The 21,008-nt window shown below is 51.2% G+C and overlaps 1 protein-coding gene and 1 long non-coding RNA gene across 4 annotated transcripts in view; both read left to right on the top strand.

Moving 5' to 3' along the window:
- Window positions 1-14,290, top strand: part of SH2B1 (SH2B adaptor protein 1) — a 19,325-nt gene extending 5,035 nt beyond the window's left edge. Inside the window, exons 2-10 of one of the 3 annotated variants that reach the window (XM_018568025.1) lie at window positions 2,656-3,491; window positions 4,276-4,377; window positions 4,962-5,053; window positions 5,182-5,291; window positions 7,031-7,219; window positions 8,690-8,901; window positions 8,989-9,160; window positions 11,781-11,880; window positions 13,967-14,079. In XM_018568025.1, the coding sequence (XP_018423527.1) occupies window positions 2,679-3,491; window positions 4,276-4,377; window positions 4,962-5,053; window positions 5,182-5,291; window positions 7,031-7,219; window positions 8,690-8,901; window positions 8,989-9,160; window positions 11,781-11,880; window positions 13,967-13,985 (1,809 nt within the window). In that variant the 5' untranslated portion in view covers window positions 2,656-2,678 and the 3' untranslated portion in view covers window positions 13,986-14,079. Of the gene's footprint in view, window positions 1-2,655; window positions 3,492-4,275; window positions 4,378-4,961; window positions 5,054-5,181; window positions 5,292-7,030; window positions 7,220-8,689; window positions 8,902-8,988; window positions 9,161-11,780; window positions 11,881-13,966 lie in introns of all 3 variants that reach the window. The other 2 variants (XM_018568024.1, XM_018568023.1) reach the window with 2 other exon arrangements.
- A 5,241-nt stretch (window positions 14,291-19,531) lies between these two features.
- On the top strand, window positions 19,532-19,868 carry LOC108796534. Its single transcript, XR_001941809.1, has 3 exons — window positions 19,532-19,585; window positions 19,734-19,800; window positions 19,833-19,868. It is a non-coding gene; the product is annotated as an uncharacterized LOC108796534 (long non-coding RNA).
- Window positions 19,869-21,008: the final 1,140 nt, after the last annotated feature.

Below are 21,008 nucleotides of genomic sequence, written 5' to 3'. Positions count from 1 at the left end.
GTGTGTGTGTGTGTGTTTACACAATACATTTTTCCTAACCTAGTCTGAACATTACTGCTCGGGTGATAACATCTTTCCTGGGCCAGATGATATGTTGAATACTGCGCACCGGCCTATGGGGTGATCTTGTAATGGCCGGCTATTAGTTCCCCGGGGTAATTAGTCACCCATGGGGGTTTATTTTGGTGACTGGTGATCCGGCCGCTCGGGTTCTGTGCGGAAAGTGAAACGGCTGTTTACAAACAACACGGGATTACCAGGAGTATGGCTGTACACACGGATTACCATCAATGAACGGCAGATTAGATGGTGACTCACGTGGATGACTCCAGCAAGTATAAGTGACCCGCCGGCGAGAAAGGGAATCTGACGTTTTATTAAAGTGAATGTTCTGGTGAAATATAAAAAGATATTCGGTACATCTCTGAATTACATTAACCGCGTTTTTTCTCTTTAAAGGAGAAGTATTGGGAGAGTAAAGTGTACTTCTCCCAATATTCTGAGCCGGCGTGTGACATTGCAGCTGGATCTATAGATCGAGAACCGAACAATCACAAACTGATCGCTCAGCTGATGGTCACCTCCGTGCAGAGAGTGGCTGTCATTTAGTCCTCTCCACAGGAATCCCCCTCCCCTCTCTCTTTTCCTCCAGCACTCATTTGAGGATTCCCCCTCCCCTCTCTCTATTCCTCCAGCACTCATTGGAGGAATCCCCCTCCCCTCTCTCTTTTCCTCCAGCACTCATTGGAGGAATCCCCCTCACCTCTCTCTTTTCCTCCAGCACTCATTTGAGGATTCCCCCTCCCCTCTCTCTATTCCTCCAGCACTCATTGGAGGAATCCCCCTCCCCTCTCTCTTTTCCTCCAGCACTCATTGGAGGAATCCCCCCCCCCTCCCTCTTTTCCTCCAGCCCTCATTGGAGGAATCCCCCTCCCCTCTCTCTTTTCCTCCAGCACTCATTGGAGGAATCCCCCTCACCTCTCTCTATTCCTCCAGCACTCATTGGAGGAATCCCCCTCCCCTCTCTCTTTTCCTCCAGCACTCATTGGAGGAATCCCCCTCACCTCTCTCTTTTCCTCCAGCACTCATTTGAGGATTCCCCCTCCCCTCTCTCTATTCCTCCAGCACTCATTGGAGGAATCCCCCTCCCCTCTCTCTTTTCCTCCAGCACTCATTGGAGGAATCCCCCTCACCTCTCTCTATTCCTCCAGCACTCATTGGAGGAATCCCCCTCACCTCTCTCTATTCCTCCAGCACTCATCGCAAGAATGCTGCTCCCCTCTCTCCATTTCTCCAGCGCTCATTGGAGGAATCCCCCTCACCTCTCTCTATTCCTCCAGCGTTCATTGGAGGAATCCCCCTCACCTCTCTCTTCCTCCAGCACTCATCGGAGGAATCCCCCTCACCTCTCTCTATTCCTCCAGCACTCATTGGAGGAATCCCCCTCACCTCTCTCTAGTCCTCCAGCACTCATCGGAGGAATCCCCCTGCCCTCTCTCTATTCCTCCAGCACTCATCGCAAGAATGCTGCTCCCCTCTCTCCAGCGTTCATTGGAGGAATCACCCTCACCTTCTCTCTATTCCTCCAGCGCTCATTGGAGGAATCCCCCTCTCCCTATTCTTCCAGCGCTCATTGGAGGAATCCCCCTCACCTCTCTCTATTCCTCCAGCGCTCATTGGAGGAATCCCCCTCCCCTCTCTCTATTTCTCCAGCGCTCATCGGAGGAATCCCCCTCTCCTCTCTCTATTCCCACAGTTCTATTTGGAGGGACAGACAGGGGAGAAGGGGCGGGCACAGCTAACTGTGGCTCTAGAGAGGCAGAGTCAGCTGTCAATCAGGTAGCAAAGTGGATCCCAACAATATAGTTGGTATCCTTCCCGGCTGCAGCGCGACTCTGCATGTGCTTTCTGCATGTAGCAGGCAGTAGCCCGCTAGATCCTGACTTTGGGTCACAGAAGGACATTCGTAAATCCAAAAAAAAGGTTTGGCACTAGTTTTCAAAATGTTGCAGGTACCGAATACCCATCGATGTGCCAGAAATCTATTGCAGTCCAGTCTTCCCAGCACAGGGCATCTGAACACCCATAGTGTTGATCTGCCAGAAATTAATTTATTAGTAGTGAGCCCTTGTCTAGGAAACTAGAAAGAGCCTTAAAGCACTGCAAAGGTCTGCAAATATAAAAAAGGCAACTTTAAATGTGTGTGTGTGGGGCGGGGTACATTATGTAATACATGAGATATTTGCCATAATGTACCAGTATGCACAATATGGTGCACTAACCTTGTAAATGGTTACCTCCATCGCTGCGCTGTCCACGCTCCCTTCCGGTGCTAATGCCAACTTATCCTAGTATTCTTCCGGGTTTGGCATCTATCAACCTTTTGGTTGGCCAGCCGGCATGCGCACAGGAGTTCCTTCATCTCGGCATGCTGGATCTGTGTACTGAGCTGCACATGTGCGGCTCAATGCACAGAAAAAAGAAAAATTGTTGACAGGCCGGTAGGAGGTTTTTGGTGGAAGAGATTTGCACATTCAGCAATTTTTTCACCAGGTCACTTTACTTCCACTTGAAATGCCCGTAAGGTTTATGTATGCTTGCCCTGTTTTGGTGTTGTTGTTCCTCTAATCATCTCGTTACTGTTTTTCTGTCTAGCAGCTGATCCAGCTGGAGCCCCCATGATGAATGGAAGTTTGCCCCTAGAGGGACCCTCCTCTCCATCTCCGAACTGGAAGGAGTTCTGTGAGATTCACGCTCATGCTGCCGCTGTCGATTTCGCCCGACGGTTCCGGGTCTTCCTGACCGAGAATCCGCAGTACGCCACGCCTGGGGCGGAGGGCAGCTTCTCAAAACGGTTTGCCGAGTATTTCGTGGAGCACTTCGAGACGGAGGTGAACAGGACCCATATCTCGGATGGCCCTTCTCCCACCCACTGCAGCATCGCTCCATTTATGGGCGCTCACACCTCCACCAGGGACCTGTCGGAGACCTGCAGCGACTCCTCCTTGGCATCCCCGGTAGAGACTCAGCCACGCCAGGACTCCTCCGGGATCACCTCCGGCCTGTCCAGCAGTCAGTCCCACAGCTCGGAGGACGTCTCCACATCCTCGGCGACAGCCAAACCGCGCCTGAAGAAGCGCTTCTCGCTGCGCAACGTAAGTCGCAGCGTACGGGGCAGCGTCAGGGGGATTCTGCAGTGGAGGAGCTCGGCAGAGTCCCCCACCGAGGAGACGGGGGCCAACAGCAACTGCAATTCCTCAGCCGGCAGGTCAGGAGGAGAGAGATGGACACACAGGTTCGAGAAGCTGCGGCTAAGCAGACCTCCGGCCCCCAGGCTGGAGCTGCGGGACGTGCGGCGGGAAGGGGTTTTGAACTTCGTGGTGGCGGAAGAGGTGAACAGCAGCAGCCGGGCTCGGTGGCAGAAGTGCCGGCTTCTCCTGCGCAAAACCGAGAGCGATGGGTATATATTGGAGTTCTACATTCCTCCCAAGGTGAGCCATGACAATATCAGCAGAGGAGGGTACTCGGGGATCGAACCACTTGAACAAGTATGCCGTTGTGGAAAGCCAGAGGCCATTTTCTACATACTTGTACTAGGTTGGCAGCCCGTGGTATTGAAGCTGCTGGGGCAGGTGACAGCCAGTCAACAAGTATTTTGGGAATGAGAAGTCAGAAAAGGTTTCCTTTAAAGTGTATGTAAAGTATAGGCAAAAATGTTTATGGTGGGGAAGGATTCGGATCGTTGTCAGGTTTTTTTATTTAGTATTACGGTCTATGTCCCCCCTGGGGAGATTCACCGTCTATTTGTGTCCTGATGACCATTGTTACTGAGACTAAGAGTGGTAGAAAATTCAGAATTTTGAGTTGTCACTGGAACAGGAATAGAGGGTAAATCTTCAATGAGAACACGGCAGCTGTCTCGCCTTGTGGAGCTTTCCCCTCTTTTCCTGTTGTCTCTCCAGGACAGGACTCACCCTCCATATTTCCCTCACGTCAGGCTATATTATGGTGACAGCAGCTTGAGCTTCTCAAGAGGCCACACAACTTCTCATCCAAATTCCGACTAATTTGGAGAGATTTGGGTGCTTCCGCATGGATCACTGAGCTGCTGAGCCTTGTCAAGGGAGGGGGAAGCATGCCTACTTACTGTCTTCTTAAGGAGTCGTGGTTTTTCATTAGGGTCCAGCGGCACTAGGGAGAGACCCCAAAAAGCTCATGTTTTATGTCCCCATATACTCAAATTTGCATTCTGTTTTTGCTACATTTGCATTCTAGGCCGCAAAGCCACGGGTCAGCATCCCTTGCTCATCTGTTGCTGACGTAAGGACCACAACGCCTTTGGAGATGCCAGACAAGGAAAACACGTTTGTGTTGAAGGTAAGGAGCAGTGCTGGAACAGGGCTTCCTTCCTCCTTTCGCTTTAATCTGATAGCAAAAATGAATTGTGATTTTTGAATGCCGTTATTGTATATTAAAGAGACCCTGTCGCACGCATACCCAGCCACACTCTCTTGCCACCTTCTTAACCCTTGCAATGGGGCTACCCCTGCACTGCAAGGGTTAAGTGCTCGTTTTTGTCTAGGTGCTAAAATACTAAAGGTCTACTCACCTGAACCTGGCAGCCGACTGTTACAGTGCTCCCTCCTCTGCTGCAGCGATGGTATCTCCCTCGGTGCTCTCATGTCCCATACAGTGTATTAGACGTGATGACTCGCAGGACGTTAGACCGCTGGAGCAGAGGGGGAGAGACGCTTCAGTGACCGGTCTTACAGCCAGCTGGTTGCGAGGTTAAGCTGAGCATAATTTTGTTATTTACACCCTAGATGAAAATGAGCAAGTACTTAACCCTTGCTGTAGGGGTTAAGAATATTTTTCACAGACGTCTTTTTTAAGGTTGCTACTTCTATATTGCACTGGTCTCTGCTGCGTTGGCATTGATGGTCATTTCCTTGAATCCCCAGACGGAGAATTCCTCGGAGTACATCCTAGAGTCAGTAGACCTCTTGCAGATGAGATCCTGGCTGTCTGACATACAGGACTGCATGATGCCTAGGTAAGTGTTACTCTGACACGTGTTCCATTTAATGGTAAAGCTCCATTTTTTTAAGTTTGACAGATATATATATTTTCTTGTTTCATCCTTTTAGCCCCTCAGTAATAGTGTCCTGTGTTTTATCTCCACAGGGAAAGAACTGACACCGCAGAACCTATACATATAAACCATTCGGAAAGTATGCCCAGCCGGGATCTACCTCTGATACCCACGGAGAGTAATGAGCAGCTCTGCCAAGGTATAGTCAGCCGTGTACCTGACCCATGACCTCCGGTGGGAACTGCATTAGAGCTTCCACATTGTCTTGTCTACATGGTCATATTATATCCGCGTTTTGTTAGTAAGAACTGGAAGCTTCCTTCACCAAGGCATGGCATGAATTAAAGGTTCAGTCAACCCAAAAGTAATAGGTATGAGTTGTTTTGTGTTCTAGAGCCTTGGTTCTCAACTAGTGGGTCGTGACCCAAAACTGGGTCGCGACCCCGTGTTCAGTGGGTCGCCGCGTGCCTTCTACTTTTCTAGGTGAGAGGCTCCTCTGCCTCCCCCTAACGCAGCACTGTCAGTTCTCATGCCAACAGCCATTCAAATTATGCTGTCCAGCGCCGAGTGTCAGCTTGAGGTGGGATGGGGCTATGGCCGCGAAGGAGCTCCATCCATAAGTGCATTGCTTACAGCTCCCTCGTGTGCCCTGTAGAGGTGCCTGGACCGGAGTGACATCACATTCTGGCTCCTGACACTTCTACAGGGCGCACAAGGGAACTGTAAAAGCAATGCACATATGAATGGAGCTCCATCACAGCAGCCCACATTGGACCCCCCAGGCTAGCGACCCACTCCAGTTCTTGTAAGGTAGGGAGACTGGGTGGATCTTAAAAAGAAAAACAAATTGTGTGTGTGTGTGTCTGTGTGATTGTGTGTGTGTGTGTCTCTGTGTGTCTGTGTGTGTGTGTGTGTATATAGGTCAGTGGTTTTGAGGACCTCTTCACACTAGTACAGTGCAATTAACGCAATGTACCAAGCACCTACCGTGCATTCTGATATGGGAGGTGCGTTGCCATTCATTTGATTGGTACCCCAAACGCACCTCCCACCCACAGTTTGCCCGCACTGGAACATGCGGTACCCTAATGCCGTGCGTTCCATTTCAGTGTAGCTTGGGTCGCGACTTAATGACCCAGGACAAATGTGGGTCCTGAGGTTGAGAACCACTGTTCTAGAGTGTGTAACAGGAGGTATGGGAAGACTCTGAACTCCAAGGTGGGTGGGATCAGAGGGAAGGAAATGGATCCATTTTTTTTTTTTTTAAGTGTATCTGTGCTTTGCCCATGTAGTGCAAACCAACAGATTCACTTGAAATGGCCCTCCCTAGCAGAATATACTTGCCTTCCTTTTGATTCCCTGCTGCGAGGACCCACTGTTAGCCAATAGAAGTGTCCACGTCATGCAGTCAGCGAGATGGACACCAAAAGAAGGCCTCCATCTCATGTAAACAGAAGAGGAAAGAAGACTTAGGGCTGGAGCCTATTATGCCTGTGGATTTAGGTAAGTAAAAAAAAGAATTAAGGTAAGTAAAAGGGTGTTATTATTTATTTATTTTTTATGCCAGCGGCCAGTTAGAGGGGTGTGGCAGGAGGGGGCAGAATAGGGGGGCCCAGATATGAGCTTAAACATTTGGGAATGAAAAGAAAGACTTGAGTTGCTGGGGTTGAAGCTTGCGCAGTACTATAGACTCCCCATGTGACGCTCCCCTGTGCTGTCAGAAGCGTGTGTCACATGCTCCTCCCAGCCAGGTATTGCCTTCAATCCTTGGTGCTAAAAAAAGAGGAAACAGGCTGGGAATGGGACATTAAGGCATATCTGAACGTGAGAAGCTCAGGTTTGCTTGAATGGCATATGTGTAAACCTGGGAATGGTGTAAATAGATGGGAGCAGCCGGGGATATACTTCAAATGACTCTTTTCCTTAATTCACCAATAGGAGCCTACGGTGGCCTCTCTGATCGGCCCTCTGCATCCATCTCACCCACTTCAGTTTCCATGACCGCCTCACACTTTGATTCTTTGGAGCTTCTCCCGCCAGAGCTGCCTCCGCGAGCGCCCATCGACGAAGTGGAAAGACCGCAAAACGCTATGGGGGTCCCTTTCCCGGACACCCCAGACACTGCAGGTGACTGCTGATGGTTTAGCTTTCAGTTGGTCAATGGGGAATTTGAGTAAACCTAAAGGGTCGCACAAATCTTAGTAAGCAGCCAAGTCATACACAACGCAGATCTGAGTATTCACTTTAAGTCATTTAAAGTGAACCCCATCCCTTTTTACTATGAAATGCTTTACCCTAAAACAGACACCACAAGATCTCTTCTATTACCTTTAGCAGCCATAAAAGCCCTGCCTGTGATCCTTGACAAGGATGTCTTCCTCAGAGCTTGCACCTTCAAACGCAATGGCTATGGGCCCGCTATTGCAGACTGAGAGGTGCAGCTCTTGCCTTTAGGAGGTAGGGGTGGTCCATTCAGAGCCCTATTTGAGTTTTCGGTAGATGGTGGAAAACTGCTCTCTTGGGGACTCTATTGATGAGATTTGCGGGCTGAGTTCTCAGGTCTGCACACCTGCTGTGCCCATTCTGAGGAGGTAACACTCTCCCTGTTTATAATATGGGGAATGTAGAAGGGGGGAGTGGGAACTCCCTATAGCAGATGGTAACCCCTAAAACCCCCAGGAGAATAGGAACCAAGCCCACCAAACTCCTTCTGTAGTTAAAATATCACATTTCATTAGGTTGTCCTATTGAAGCAGAACTGCAGGCAATAAATAATGATTTCCCCCAATCCCCTCACCTTCCCCTGGACAAATGTACACTCCTTATCATAAGTTTCTAGCCAAATATTTTTTTTTTTCAAGGAATGTTATATAGCGGTCATGTGCTCACTCCAGTCCCTTTCTTTTCCTTCCCTTCTTGTGGTATGTCAGTGGACAGGGGGACAGGGAGGTCTGTGCATCTCATGCTGCTGTGGGCATAGCCACTGTTAGGTAAAGACTAGGGATGCACCAATACCTACACTAGTGTTGGTGCCGATGCCGAGTATTTGGGCGAGTACTCGTACTCACGCAAATGCTCCGATGCCTAGCCCATTACTTCCAGTATCCGGAAGCCAGGCAGCGCGTCATTGCACGCTGCCCGGCTTCCTGATTGGACGGAGAGATGTGGCGAGAGAGCATGGGGCCGGCTTCCCGGCCAATCAGGAAGGCGGGCAGCGTGTAATGACGCGCTGCCCGGCTTCCTGATTGGTCTGGAAGCTGACCAATCAGGAAGCCGGGTGCCGTGTAATGACGCGCTGCCCGGCTTCCTGAATCACCTCATGATGAGGGAGCATGGAGCCGGATTCCCAGCCAATCATTACACGGCTTCCTGATTGGCCAGAATATGGAGCTGTAATGCACAGGAAAAAAAGCAGTAGAGTGAGGCCCCCCCTCTGGAGCAAAGATAAGTAAAACATTATTTCACTATGGGTCATACAGGTGTAAGTATAGGTATGTTTAGTTTAGCATCTTAGAAGGTGGACACTGTAGTTCTGAAGTCTACTTTGGTTGCTTTTTATCTTTTTATTTGTGAAATTATTATTTTATTTTTTTCTAGCTTCATTCCCATGCCAAGGAGAGCAGGACCCTGGAGAAGGGGAGCACCCATTGTCGGAGTACCAGTGGTTCCATGGCACACTGTCGCGACTCAAGGCAGCCCAGCTTGTGCTGGCAGGGGGCACCAACAGCCACGGTGTCTTCTTGGTGCGGCAGAGCGAGACCCGGAGAGGGGAGTACGTGCTGACCTTCAACTTCCAGGGCAAAGCCAAGGTCCGTTACCGTTTTATCTCCATCGTGCCGGCTCTGTCCTTCCTCATTCCACACAGGTTCATTTTCACTTTCTCTGTCCTCCCACAGCACCTCCGCCTGTCCCTGAACGAGGACGGCCAGTGCCGAGTGCAACACCTCTGGTTTCAGACCATCTTCGACATGCTGGAGCACTTTCGCGTACACCCGATACCTCTAGAGTCGGGGGGCTCCAGTGATGTCACCCTCATCAGCTACGTGGTGTCTTCGCAGAGGTTACATGGTAAGGGTTCTTCACGTTACTGGCAGCAAACATATTAGCAATGGTCTAATCTCAGGGTGGTGGCACGCAGGCGTGTGGTGTGTTTCAGCTGGAGATGTTCTCTGCTGCTTATCGTAACCCAATGAGCTCCTTGTTAGTGGCCGTAATGTCTGCTGCTAAGCAAAGCTACTTTACAGACCCCTCTGCTGCCCTGTCTTTAATGTGATAGAGGCTGTGACATTAACAGCAACTCCTGTAAAATCACTTGAAGGGAATCTGTGGCCGGGCTATGGACATTCAAGTATTTACTTTCAGTTTTGCTCTCCCCTCCTAGGGGGGACTTAGCAGTTTTGCTCTCCCCTCCTAGGGGGGACTTAGCAGTTTTGCTCTCCCCTCCTAGGGGGGACTTAGCAGTTTTGCTCTCCCCTCCAGGGGGGAGGACTTAGCAGTTTTGCTCTCCCCTCCTGGGGGGAGGACTTAGTAGTTTTGCTCTCCCCTCCTGGGGGGAGACTTAGCAGTTTTGCTCTCCCCTCCTGGGGGGGGAGGGACTTTGCAGCTTTGCTCTCCCCTCCTGGGGGGTGCTTAGCAGTTTTGCTCTCCCCTCCTGGGGGGAGGACTTAGTAGTTTTGCTCTCCCCTCCTGGGGGGAGGACTTAGTAGTTTTGCTCTCCCCTCCTGGGGGGAGGACTTAGTAGTTTTGCTCTCCCCTCCTGGGGGGAGGACTTAGTAGTTTTGCTCTCCCCTCCTGGGGGGGGAGGGACTTTGCAGCTTTGCTCTCCCCTCCTGGGGGGTGCTTAGCAGTTTTGCTCTCCCCTCCTGGGGGGACTCAGCAGTTTTGCTCTCCCCTCCTGGGGGGGACTTGGCGGTTTTGCTCCCCCTTCACAGCAGTGACTCAACAGCCTTCCAGTTTTCTAATCTGTCATATAACCACAGAGCAGTGCATAGGGGGACGGGCAGAGAGAAGGACTTGAATGACTTCAGTGCCTCTGTTGCAGACTTTGAGTATGAGTTGTTCCACAATGGCTGCAGAGGTCAGTTAGGGTCTTATAATGCTAATTTACTCTGTGCTAAGAATATGTAAATACCTGAATGCAGGGCTTGACAAATTTGCTTTGCATTTAGGAGCCAGCTAGAAAGTTTGGAGCCAGTTTTTTTGTTTTTTTTTAAACTAAAAGTTTAAAAGCTTTATTTTCAACAACAGTTGTCATTTTCAATTCAATTTAATTGGCGCACGCGAAATGTGTAAACACAGCAGGCAGTGGCTGGGAGCAATAGCAAGCCTGCCATTGGCTATTTCACTTTGCAATACCCAATAGCAGGCTGGCTATTGCACCCGCCTGCTGTCAATCAGCAGAGGAGGGATATGAAGGAGAAAGTGGTTGTAATAGCCAACTTGTTATTGGCTACTGCAATTTCAAATAGCCAATAGCAGGCTGGCTTTTGCTGCTGGCCATTGGATGGGCAGTTGATCCGAAGAGCGGGGGCACGGGGGGCGGAGCAGCTGCCAGCAGTCTCTGCTCCCCGCTGGTCACTGGCTGCAGCGGTCTGTGTCCCCTTCGATCCCCGCTGCCTCACTGCTAATACAGGAGGGGAGAGCAGTGGGGGTTGAAGGGGACACAGACCGCATCATGCGGAGGGCTCTCAGCGGGGAGGAGATAAGCAGAGCTGATTTGTCAGTGGAGGTGGCGGCTGGGGACAGTGAACGTGCATAAGCCCATTCACCAGGACGCAGTTTCTAGTCGCCATGGTGACCTGGGATTTGTCGAGCCCTGCGGTAATGTCCATGGCCTAGCCACAGATTCGCTTTAGGTTAGCAGGAGACAATAGGTCGACTTAAACACCCGTGCTTGTTCGTGGACTGAGGCACATGCCTTACAAATGGCACTCTGTTATAAATTGCAGTGTTTGTGGCTACAGGAAGATCAGCTCCTCACAATTGTCAGGTAACAATAGAGCATTCGTCTCTCCCCAGCTGAACAAGTTTCCATGCTTCCATAAGCTATGGGCAGTTTAGCATCAGCTGATCATCACTTAGGTCAGGGGTAGGCAACCTGGGACCTCCAGCAGCTACGGTGGAACTACAAATCCCACCACATGTCTGCCTCTGGAAGTCCTACTTTGGCTGTTAGTCTTACCATGCCTCCTGGGACTTGTAGTTCCACAACAGCAGGCGTGCTAGGGTTGCCTACCCCTGACCCAGCCACACTCAGATTGCAAATGCTTCTGCTGAAAAAGCGACCCTTGTGCCATCACTTTTTGCAGATCAGACTGACCTTTAGTAGGTCCGGGAAAGTTTCCCTCAGTCTTTCTGAAGCAGATCCCTCCTTTTTAAGTAAGAGATCCTGATCTGATTGTGACAGGTTGAATGTTTACATCATGTTGCCCAGAATTTACTTGCTGGATTTTGTTCTTGTCATTGGTTCTGTTGAGCAGATAAGATGTGAAGTCCATAGTGATAGGTCTGAATTTGCTGGACAAGATGGCCGCCAGAGGAAGTCACATTTGCTCAGCAGAGGAGATGTCTCTAAGTGCTTTCTCCACCCCCACCCCCTCCCCCCCTCCTCCACATGCATTACTTTCCTTCTCCCTCTGCCCCTCCACTCCATCCTTTTCTCTGATTGGGCACCGTCTGTTCTTTGCAGGCCGAGACAGGGCTGACAGTAGAACGACCGTATGTGAGGTCCCTCACCGCATCCCAGACTCACCATCAAACCCCATCTCCATTGGAGCGAATGACTGTATGTAAGTGCTGACTACAACCATTCATGCCCCATTTGTGTCCCTTCCCACAGCCCCCCTCCCCGAAAGGTGAGAGATCAGGGGGTGGACACCTGGGCCAATGCCGGGAATTGTGGGCTTTCTAATATCTGAGAAGGGTACACAGTAGCCAACATGTAGAAGATCTTCAACTCCCAGCATGTCCTGATGAGGCATGCTGGGACTTGTAGGCCCTTCACAACTGGAATGTCGCACACCACCTCACTAACATCAGGCTTTCAGTCTTTGTAGCGCACCACTATGTTACCACACTCACTAGTCACATATGGCTCTGAATACTCACCCTCAAATTATGAGTCTTTTCTTTTGACAGATTTACATTTGACCCTTAGCTTTTACGTCCTTAGTCTGAGCCTTTGTCTGGGGCTGACGGGCTGCTTGTGGTCTGACAGTTGTTGAGTTGTTGCCCAGTCAGCTGCCTAACACCACCATAACACATGTGGTCTCCCTGCTCCTGAGTGGGCATAACATAATCACAAACCCCTGTAGCTGTGCACATTCTTCTTAAAGCTACGGCTGGGATCCTGCAGCCATGATCCTGTTTTTTTAACCACTTCAGGGTCAGGACGTGTATATATGAACGGCTGTCCAAAAGGGGGTTAAGGAAGTTGCCAACCAACAGTTCTACTAGCATTTACAGTATGCTACAGTGGTGACCTAAGCTGGCCAAACATCTATAGGTTACCTGCAGATTTTCTATGGTCAGATGGAAAAAGTGCAACAGATTCCCCCATCTATGTGTATGGAGGGATCTCCCTCTGGGCCCAGCTTCAGTATCTTGCTTGTCGGCCCCCCGCTGGCTCTCACAATATCTGAACGATGCCTGCATCCAATCAGATTGTTCTGGTATTTTGACAGCCAGCGGGGCCGACTAGCAAGAGCCTGAAGCTTGGCCCAGAGGGAGATCCCTCCATACACATAGATGGAGGAATCTTGCACTTTTTCCATCTGACCATAGAAAACCTGCCGGTAACCTATAGGTGTACAGTCAGCTTTTAGGCCTCATTCACATGAGAAAGAGCCGCCACGTACAGCTCCGCGATGTGTGCACGGCCGTATTGGGCAGTTACCGGGAAGGACAGGTGCTGCGTGTGATTAGTACGCAACCCCTGTCCTTCTTTATGGGAGTATGCCGCCCTACGCTCACCCCAAGTGCAGGCGGGTGCCGGTGTCCTGGCTCGGACGCAGACAGGATCCATCCTGTCAGCATAAGAGTACGGACACCCGCATGGACGTGCAGGGCGGGTGAGCGTAGGGTGGCGTACGGCCGTATACTCCCATAGGGAAGGACAGGGGCTGCGTACTGATCACACGCAGCACCTGTCCTTCCCGGGAGCTGCCCGATACGGCCATGCACGCCACACGGATCTGTACGTGCCGGCCTTTTCTCGTGTGAATGAGGCCTTAGAGAAAAAGACAATGCAGCCTATGGGGTGTATTTATAAAAATTCATCCTGTGAAGCTGCGTGCACATTCGTTCTCTGCAAAATCGATTGTTATTAGGCAATTTTCTCTCCAGGTTGAATGTCATTCATTCATTCATTCAGAGAGAATCCAGACAGTACTGCGCTATGACCACTAGATGGAGCTGAGGATCTATTTATTTGCTATTATCCTCAGCTCCACCTAGTGGCCATAGCGCAGTATTTTCCGGATTCTTCTGAATGAATATCACTTGACCTGGGGACAAGATGGCCTAATAACATTCGATTTTGCACAGAACGAATGCGTGTGCAGTTTTGCAGGACAAATAGCTCCCACAATGCTATGGGCAGCCTGAATCAGATATGCCCATAGTGCTACTGTAACTGTTCCCCACTTGTTAGGTTGTAAGGTGCTCTTGCCTATTAATCTAATGAATATTTTCATGATTTTATACACGTTGAATACGCCCTTTATCTGCAGTTGATTGATACCTCCTGTAATGATTGCACATTCCTCTGTGTTGCAGGATTTGAGGTTTTATGCTTAAACACCAGCTAGGTCTGGAATCAATATGGAGTCAGTTTGGCTCGTGACCATGTTCTCTTTTTTTCCCCCCCGTTTGCAGAGGCAGCCAGCAGCCGTAATCCTCCCCCGCTGCCCCCCCACCCTTTGTCGCGGCATCATAGCGCAGAGGGCAACCTGCAGCCGCCCTGGTACCCGCCCAGGGCCTCTCCTCCGGAAGATTCCGCTGCCAGCCGCCCTCCTCCGGAGCCTCCTAGCCTCACCCAGAGCGAGGAGGGCCTGTCACTCGTGGAAGATCAGGAGGAAGCCGCAGTCCGCCTACAGCAGCTGCAGCCGGGGGGCGCCAGCTCGGAGGACATGAGCGATGCCAATGCAGCTTCTCGGGCACGAGCTGTAAACAACCAGTATTCCTTTGTATAATTGGGGGGGTGTGGGGGGGAGGGGGGTCAGGCTGAGTAACAGACATATTGGTATCTGGATCTTACTCCCATCCTTGCCTTCCTAGACACAATGCAGTCTTGTTTCCTGATGCAGACACACTAACATGGGTAGACCAGAGATAACACAAGCCCATTGCAGCCCCCCTCCGTATGTGAATAATATAAAAAAAAAAACCACTACAGTTCCGTGACACCGGGCACACACTAACAGGTCCATTTAAGGTCTGCTAATATGGTACACTACACCCTTTAGTGGGAGGAGCTCACCTCAACCACAATGTCCCTGATTGATTGACCCATCTATGGGCTAGACCAGCTATTCTCAACCAGGGTTCCTGCAGACGTTCCTAGGGGTTCCTTGAGCTGTGGCTGATTGACCTCCCATCTGATGGTACCTGCATAGTTTTGGGGGCCAATGTCACTTGCCAGAGCCAGCGGCATGACATCTCTGTTTCCCAGTGAATTGCCTTTAGCAGGGATTCCCTGAGCCCTGAAAATGATATCAGAGGGTCATCTAGGAGTAAAAAGGTTGAGAAAGGCTGGACTAGACCCAGCCCATGTGACCAAAGAGTTGAAAGAGAACCGGTCATGATTGGTCTAATGCAAGCCGGCTTACTTGTATACATCTGCCCATCACTTGCTTTTGACGCCTCAGTTTGAGGCAGCAGCAAAAACGAGTGCCCCGTTCCCATGCCCTAGGTTGGGTCACGCTCCTGAAAACCTGGGTGCTAAATGCCGAAGGGGGCTCGTCCTCTTCCCGCAAAAATCAAATAAGTCAAGGAAGTTATCAAAAAAAAAAGCTGGTAAGTTCAAATGCTGGCAACTTTATTGTTCTGAACAAACAAGCATGGAGTATCTGTCGTTTGCCTGGAACAATAAAGTTGTCAGTGTTTGAACTTTCCTGCAATGCATCCGGCTTTTTCTACCGCTTTGGGATCAGCGATCCTTTGAAGTCTCTCTCTTTATTAAAGTCAACTGCCAGGGCTTTTGCTCTGTCTCCCAGCTTCTCAGTATGCATAACGTCATGATACGACAGAGCCCCCATCTATAATAGGAATGTGGGAAAGCTGCAGTGCTTGGCTGATACTGTGATGCAAGCTCAGTTGCTGGGAGACTGTGAGGTCAGGCAGCTGATTAGGCTTCAGATGTCCTCTCGGCACTGTTTTTTTTTAAGGCGGAGCTAAAGAAAGGGGCGGCTCTAAATATTTTATTGCTCAGTTGTAATCGTCTTGGACTGTATGGTTAGCTTCTTGCATGTGCCTGCTTGTGACTGGTTCTCTTTGAGCGGGGACACAGCTTTTGGTTGGTCGGTTTTGTTGTTGTTGTCAGTGTCTGCCAATGTGCGATTTTTGTCTTCTGATTTTTGCCTTTTAAATTGGCAACACGTTAAAACGCGTAATGGGACCACAGGCCCAATATAATGAAAGAACCAGCAGCCTTTTCCGTGGCGAGTCCCTTGAAGTGAAGCTCCAGTTTCGGTACCTTCCAGGAAAGCTCTATACATGGGCAAGACTCTAACAAACCTTATCGCGGATCCTTACCTGCCTGCGTTCTGTAGGTATGGAGATACTGCTAAGTGATTCCAAAGAAAAACACTACACTCCGGCATCCCTCTAGACGTGTATTGCCGACCCCTGGCATCCCTCTAGACGTTCATTGCCGACCCCTGGCATCCCTCTAGACGTGTATTGCCGACCCCTGGCATCCCTCTAGACGTTTATTGCCGACCCCTGGCATCCCTCTAGACGTTCATTGCCGACCCCTGGCATCCCTCTAGACGTTTATTGCCGACCCCTGGCATCCCTCTAGACGTGTATTGCCGACCCCTGGCATCCCTCTAGACGTTTATTGCCGACCCCTGGCATCCCTCTAGACGTTTATTGCCGACCCCTGGCATCCCTCTAGACGTTTATTGCCGACCCCTGGCATCCCTCTAGACGTTTATTGCCGACCCCTGGCATCCCTCTAGACGTTTATTGCCGACCCCTGGCATCCCTCTAGACGTTTATTGCCGACCCCCGGCATCCCTCTAGACGTGTATTGCCGACCCCCGGCATCCCTCTGGACGTTTAGCGCCGACACCCGGCATCCCTCTAGACGTTTAGCGCCGACCCCCGGCATCCCTCTAGACGTTTAGCGCTGACCCCTGGCATCCCTCTAGACGTTTAGCGCTGACCCCTGGCATCCCTCTAGACGTTTAGCGCTGACCCCTGGCATCCCTCTAGACGTTTAGCGCTGACCCCTGGCATCCCTCTAGACGTTTAGCGCTGACCCCTGGCATCCCTCTAGACGTTTAGCGCTGACCCCTGGCATCCCTCTAGACGTTTAGCGCTGACCCCTGGCATCCCTCTAGACGTTTAGCGCTGACCCCTGGCATCCCTCTAGACGTTTAGCGCTGACCCCTGGCATCCCTCTAGACGTTTAGCGCTGACCCCTGGCATCCCTCTAGACGTTTAGCGCTGACCCCTGGCATCCCTCTAGACGTTTAGCGCTGACCCCTGGCATCCCTCTAGACGTTTAGCGCTGACCCCTGGCATCCCTCTAGACGTTTAGCGCTGACCCCTGGCATCCCTCTAGACGTTTAGCGCTGACCCCTGGCATCCCTCTAGACGTTTAGCGCTGACCCCTGGCATCCCTCTAGACGTTTAGCGCTGACCCCTGGCATCCCTCTAGACGTTTAGCGCTGACCCCTGGCATCCCTCTAGACGTTTAGCGCTGACCCCTGGCATCCCTCTAGACGTTTAGCGCTGACCCCTGGCATCCCTCTAGACGTTTAGCGCTGACCCCTGGCATCCCTCTAGACGTTTAGCGCTGACCCCTGGCATCCCTCTAGACGTTTAGCGCTGACCCCTGGCATCCCTCTAGACGTTTAGCGCTGACCCCTGGCATCCCTCTAGACGTTTAGCGCTGACCCCTGGCATCCCTCTAGACGTTTAGCGCTGACCCCTGGCATCCCTCTAGACGTTTAGCGCTGACCCCTGGCATCCCTCTAGACGTTTAGCGCTGACCCCTGGCATCCCTCTAGACGTTTAGCGCTGACCCCTGGCATCCCTCTAGACGTTTAGCGCTGACCCCTGGCATCCCTCTAGACGTTTAGCGCTGACCCCTGGCATCCCTCTAGACGTTTAGCGCTGACCCCTGGCATCCCTCTAGACGTTTAGCGCTGACCCCTGGCATCCCTCTAGACGTTTAGCGCTGACCCCTGGCATCCCTCTAGACGTTTAGCGCTGACCCCCGGCATCCCTCTAGACGTTTAGGGCTGACCCCCGGCATCCCTCTGGACGTTTAGCGCCGACCCCCGGCATCCCTCTGGACGTTTATTACCGACCCCCGGCATCCCTCTAGACGTTTAGCGCTGACCCCCGGCATCCCTCTGGATAGATCAACTCTCAGTGCAGTAAACCTCGAGTCCGGGGATGCCATACTAATGCAATGCCAGTAATCCAACCACAGGCTCTGTGCAGGCTTCTGGGAGAGGCAGAGAGCCAGTGATGGGGGCAAGCCGACTGGAGTTGGGACAACGGATTTTATAAAGACTGAATACTGTTGCCGTGGTTGCAAGCTTTTCACTTTTTAGGAAAAGATTGAACTCTGTCATTTGAAGGACATTAAATGACAAAATGGCTCGGGAACCATGTGCAGGTCCTGTGAAGAATACCTGAAGCTGGAGTTTTTCTTTAATGTGGCCCCCGTTGCATCTTAGAGTCAGTGACTCACTAGGCATTAAGGCAGGAGTGGGCAACCCCGGCTCTCCGGCTGTGCTTTAACTACAAATCCCTCTGCCTCTGGGGGTCACACCTGTAACTGTCAGTCTTGCAATGCCTCATGGGACTTGCAGTTCCACAACAGCCGGAGGGCCGGAGTTACCCACCCCTGCATTAGAGTCAGGATCAGGTGGGGGATGACGGCCTCAGAGCAAGACGGCGTTGGCAGCGTGCATCATTCTGTCTCTTTAAAGCTGAACTCCGGGCTAAATCACCGATAAACTACATAGAAGGGCAACTGTACTTCTGCCCATCCAGTCCTAAGAGTTATACAGCTCTGCCACATAGCACAAGCCCTGTCTGACCGGATTTTCTCTGCTTCAGTTCAGTAACACTGACAGGTCTTGTCCCTCCCCCAACCAGTGACTGGGCAGTGAAAGGAGAAGCAGCAGAATGATGAGCTCATCTCTCTGTCACTCCGCTTTCGCCTCCTATCAGCATATTCCTTCCTTGCCATGCAGCTCCCCTGATTGGCCCCCTTTGTGCTGCATCAGTTTCTCCCAGTCTAAGCCCTGCCGTACAGGGGCTGATATTGAGTCTCATTTCGGTACGAACACTAAAGTCATTCATTGATGTTTTTTTATACCTGCCTGGAGCTTAGCTTCACACTCTAAACTATTGTGGGGTCCAGGCAGTGTGCCGGCTCCTGCCGGTGACAGAAACTGTATGGGGAGGCACATGCAGGTTCAAGTGGACCTGTCACCTACATAAGAGTACGTTTTGTGGGCAGAACTCGTGATGAGGACGGGGCGGGTTGTCCTTTCCATAGAAATGCCACCATGTTGTCACTCTCTATAGACACCATTGTTGGCTCGGCACCCGCCGGGGCCGTACTCCCTACGACTGGCAGCTCACCATTATAGGTACTTTAACATTTTGGTACTGAAGTTAAGTTTTTTTTTTTATTTTTGAGCCACGGTGATCGGTGACGTATTATGATTTTTGTACTTGCCATCAAATCATTCTCTTTGAGTCCATTAAGGGGACACAGGAAGTCACATACTGGTGGGTTGTGCTGCCAGCTGCAGGAGAGGCGCGGTGTAAGACCTTTCATGTCCCTCAATGGACGAGGATGAAAATAGTCATATATTGTCTTTGCTGTGGGCGGCAGTATAACCCGGCAGGATATGACTTCCCACACTAAGTTATTTCTCACGTCGCTCTCTTCTGCTGCTAAATGTTGTTTTTGTTCTCCGGTTCATAAAAGTTTTTCATGGCAAGATTTGTTGTTTTATTTTTGGATATTGTGGGTCAGAGTTCCGTCTGTTGTTGTTGTGGTCATGTCCTCAGCGGGGAGTTTTCCCTTTGCTTGCTGTCCTCAGGACGGGGATTACTGTAGCAGGTAATTATACTACAGGAGATGGTCAGAGACTGGGGACATACTACAGGAGATGGTCAGAGACTGGGGACATACTATAGGAGATGGTCAGAGACTGGGGACATACTACAGGAGATGGTCAGAGACTGGGGACATACTACAGGAGAGGGTCAGAGACTGGGGACATACTACAGGAGATGGTCAGACACTGAGGACACACTATAGAAGGGGGTTCAGAGACTAGGGACATACTGGAGGAGGAGGTCAGAGACTGAGAACATACTACAGGAGACGGTCAGAGGCTGAGGATATACTACAGACCAGAGACTGGGGACATACTACAGGCAGGGGGTCAGAGACTGAGGACCCACTACAGGCAGGGGGTCAGAGACTGAGGACATACTACAGGAGGGAGGTCAGAGACTAGGGATATACTACAGGAGGGAGGTCAGAGACTGAGGACATACTACAGGAGGGAGGTCAGAGACTAGGGATATACTACAGGAGGGAGGTCAAAGACTGAGGACATACTACAGGAGATGGTCAGAAACTGGGGCCTGAGGGCAGCACAATATGCACCATAGGGGCCCCCCGTGGTATAGAATATCCACAGATGTTTTCAGTGGGAAAAGCAGCTGACGGTGTTTAGAATCTGGTCATGTGATGCATTTTGCTGGGATGTGTGATTGGACACATCAGTGAATGCCGCGTTAGAGCTGCTGCCTATAGGCTCAGTGCTGGCACGTCGGGGTTATGGGGGTGACAACGGACTTATCAGAGATATAATTTTACAGTTGCTGTGGTCGGGTGACCAGGGACAGGACAGCGTGCGCACATGTGAATGGTTGTGATAAAATCCTTGCGCTCCCCGCTCTTGTATTGAACCCAATCCCATACGACCCCCATCTCATGCCCGCCCTGAATATTCGGTCTGTAGGTGTTATACCTTGACTGGGATTTGTAGTTCCACAGCAGCCAGAGTGCTGAGGTTTCCCGCCCTTGAGGTACCTGATCTATCCAGTCAGGCCGGCCCTTGTTGGTAGATCTGAAGGAGAATGTACAATGTGGTTGTATTGTGTGCGGTGAGCTTAACCCTTCCCCCGCTCTGGGGATCGCTCTGCCCGGGGTCACCGTCCCTACGGCTAGTTCTCGATCCGTCTGACCGGCGGCCATTTCTGCTTTTCATAATGAAGAGCTTCAACGTAACAGGTTCTCTGCTCGGGGGATCGCGCCGTGTCCCCTTTGCCTTATTGATCACACGCGATGATGTCACGACGATCTTTGGAATTACCGCTATCCAATGCCTACCTCCCCCTCCTTGTAGGATAGACGGACCGGGGGCTCCGGGGCCTCCGATGTGACGTTTGCTGCTATGTGTTCTGTGATCATGTGTGAGGCCGGAGAATTCGAATCATCCCTGTATGAGCGTCGGCCCCAAACCGCGCCTCGTAATGTGCGCATATCTGGCTGCATTCGGGGTCGCACTCTTTGGCCTTCCTTCCCGCCTTCCTTCCCCTGGCTTCCCGCCTTCCTTCCCCTGGCTTCCCGCCTTCCTTCCCCTGGCTTCCCGCCTTCCTTCCCCTGGCTTCCCGCCTTCCTTCCCCTGGCTTCCCGCCTTCCTTC

Source organism: Nanorana parkeri, unplaced genomic scaffold (genome assembly GCF_000935625.1).
Source record: "Nanorana parkeri isolate BGI_ZX_2015 unplaced genomic scaffold, ASM93562v1 scaffold1127, whole genome shotgun sequence".
Lineage (NCBI taxonomy): Eukaryota > Metazoa > Chordata > Amphibia > Anura > Dicroglossidae > Nanorana > Nanorana parkeri.
This window is presented reverse-complemented; position numbering and strand designations above follow the sequence as displayed.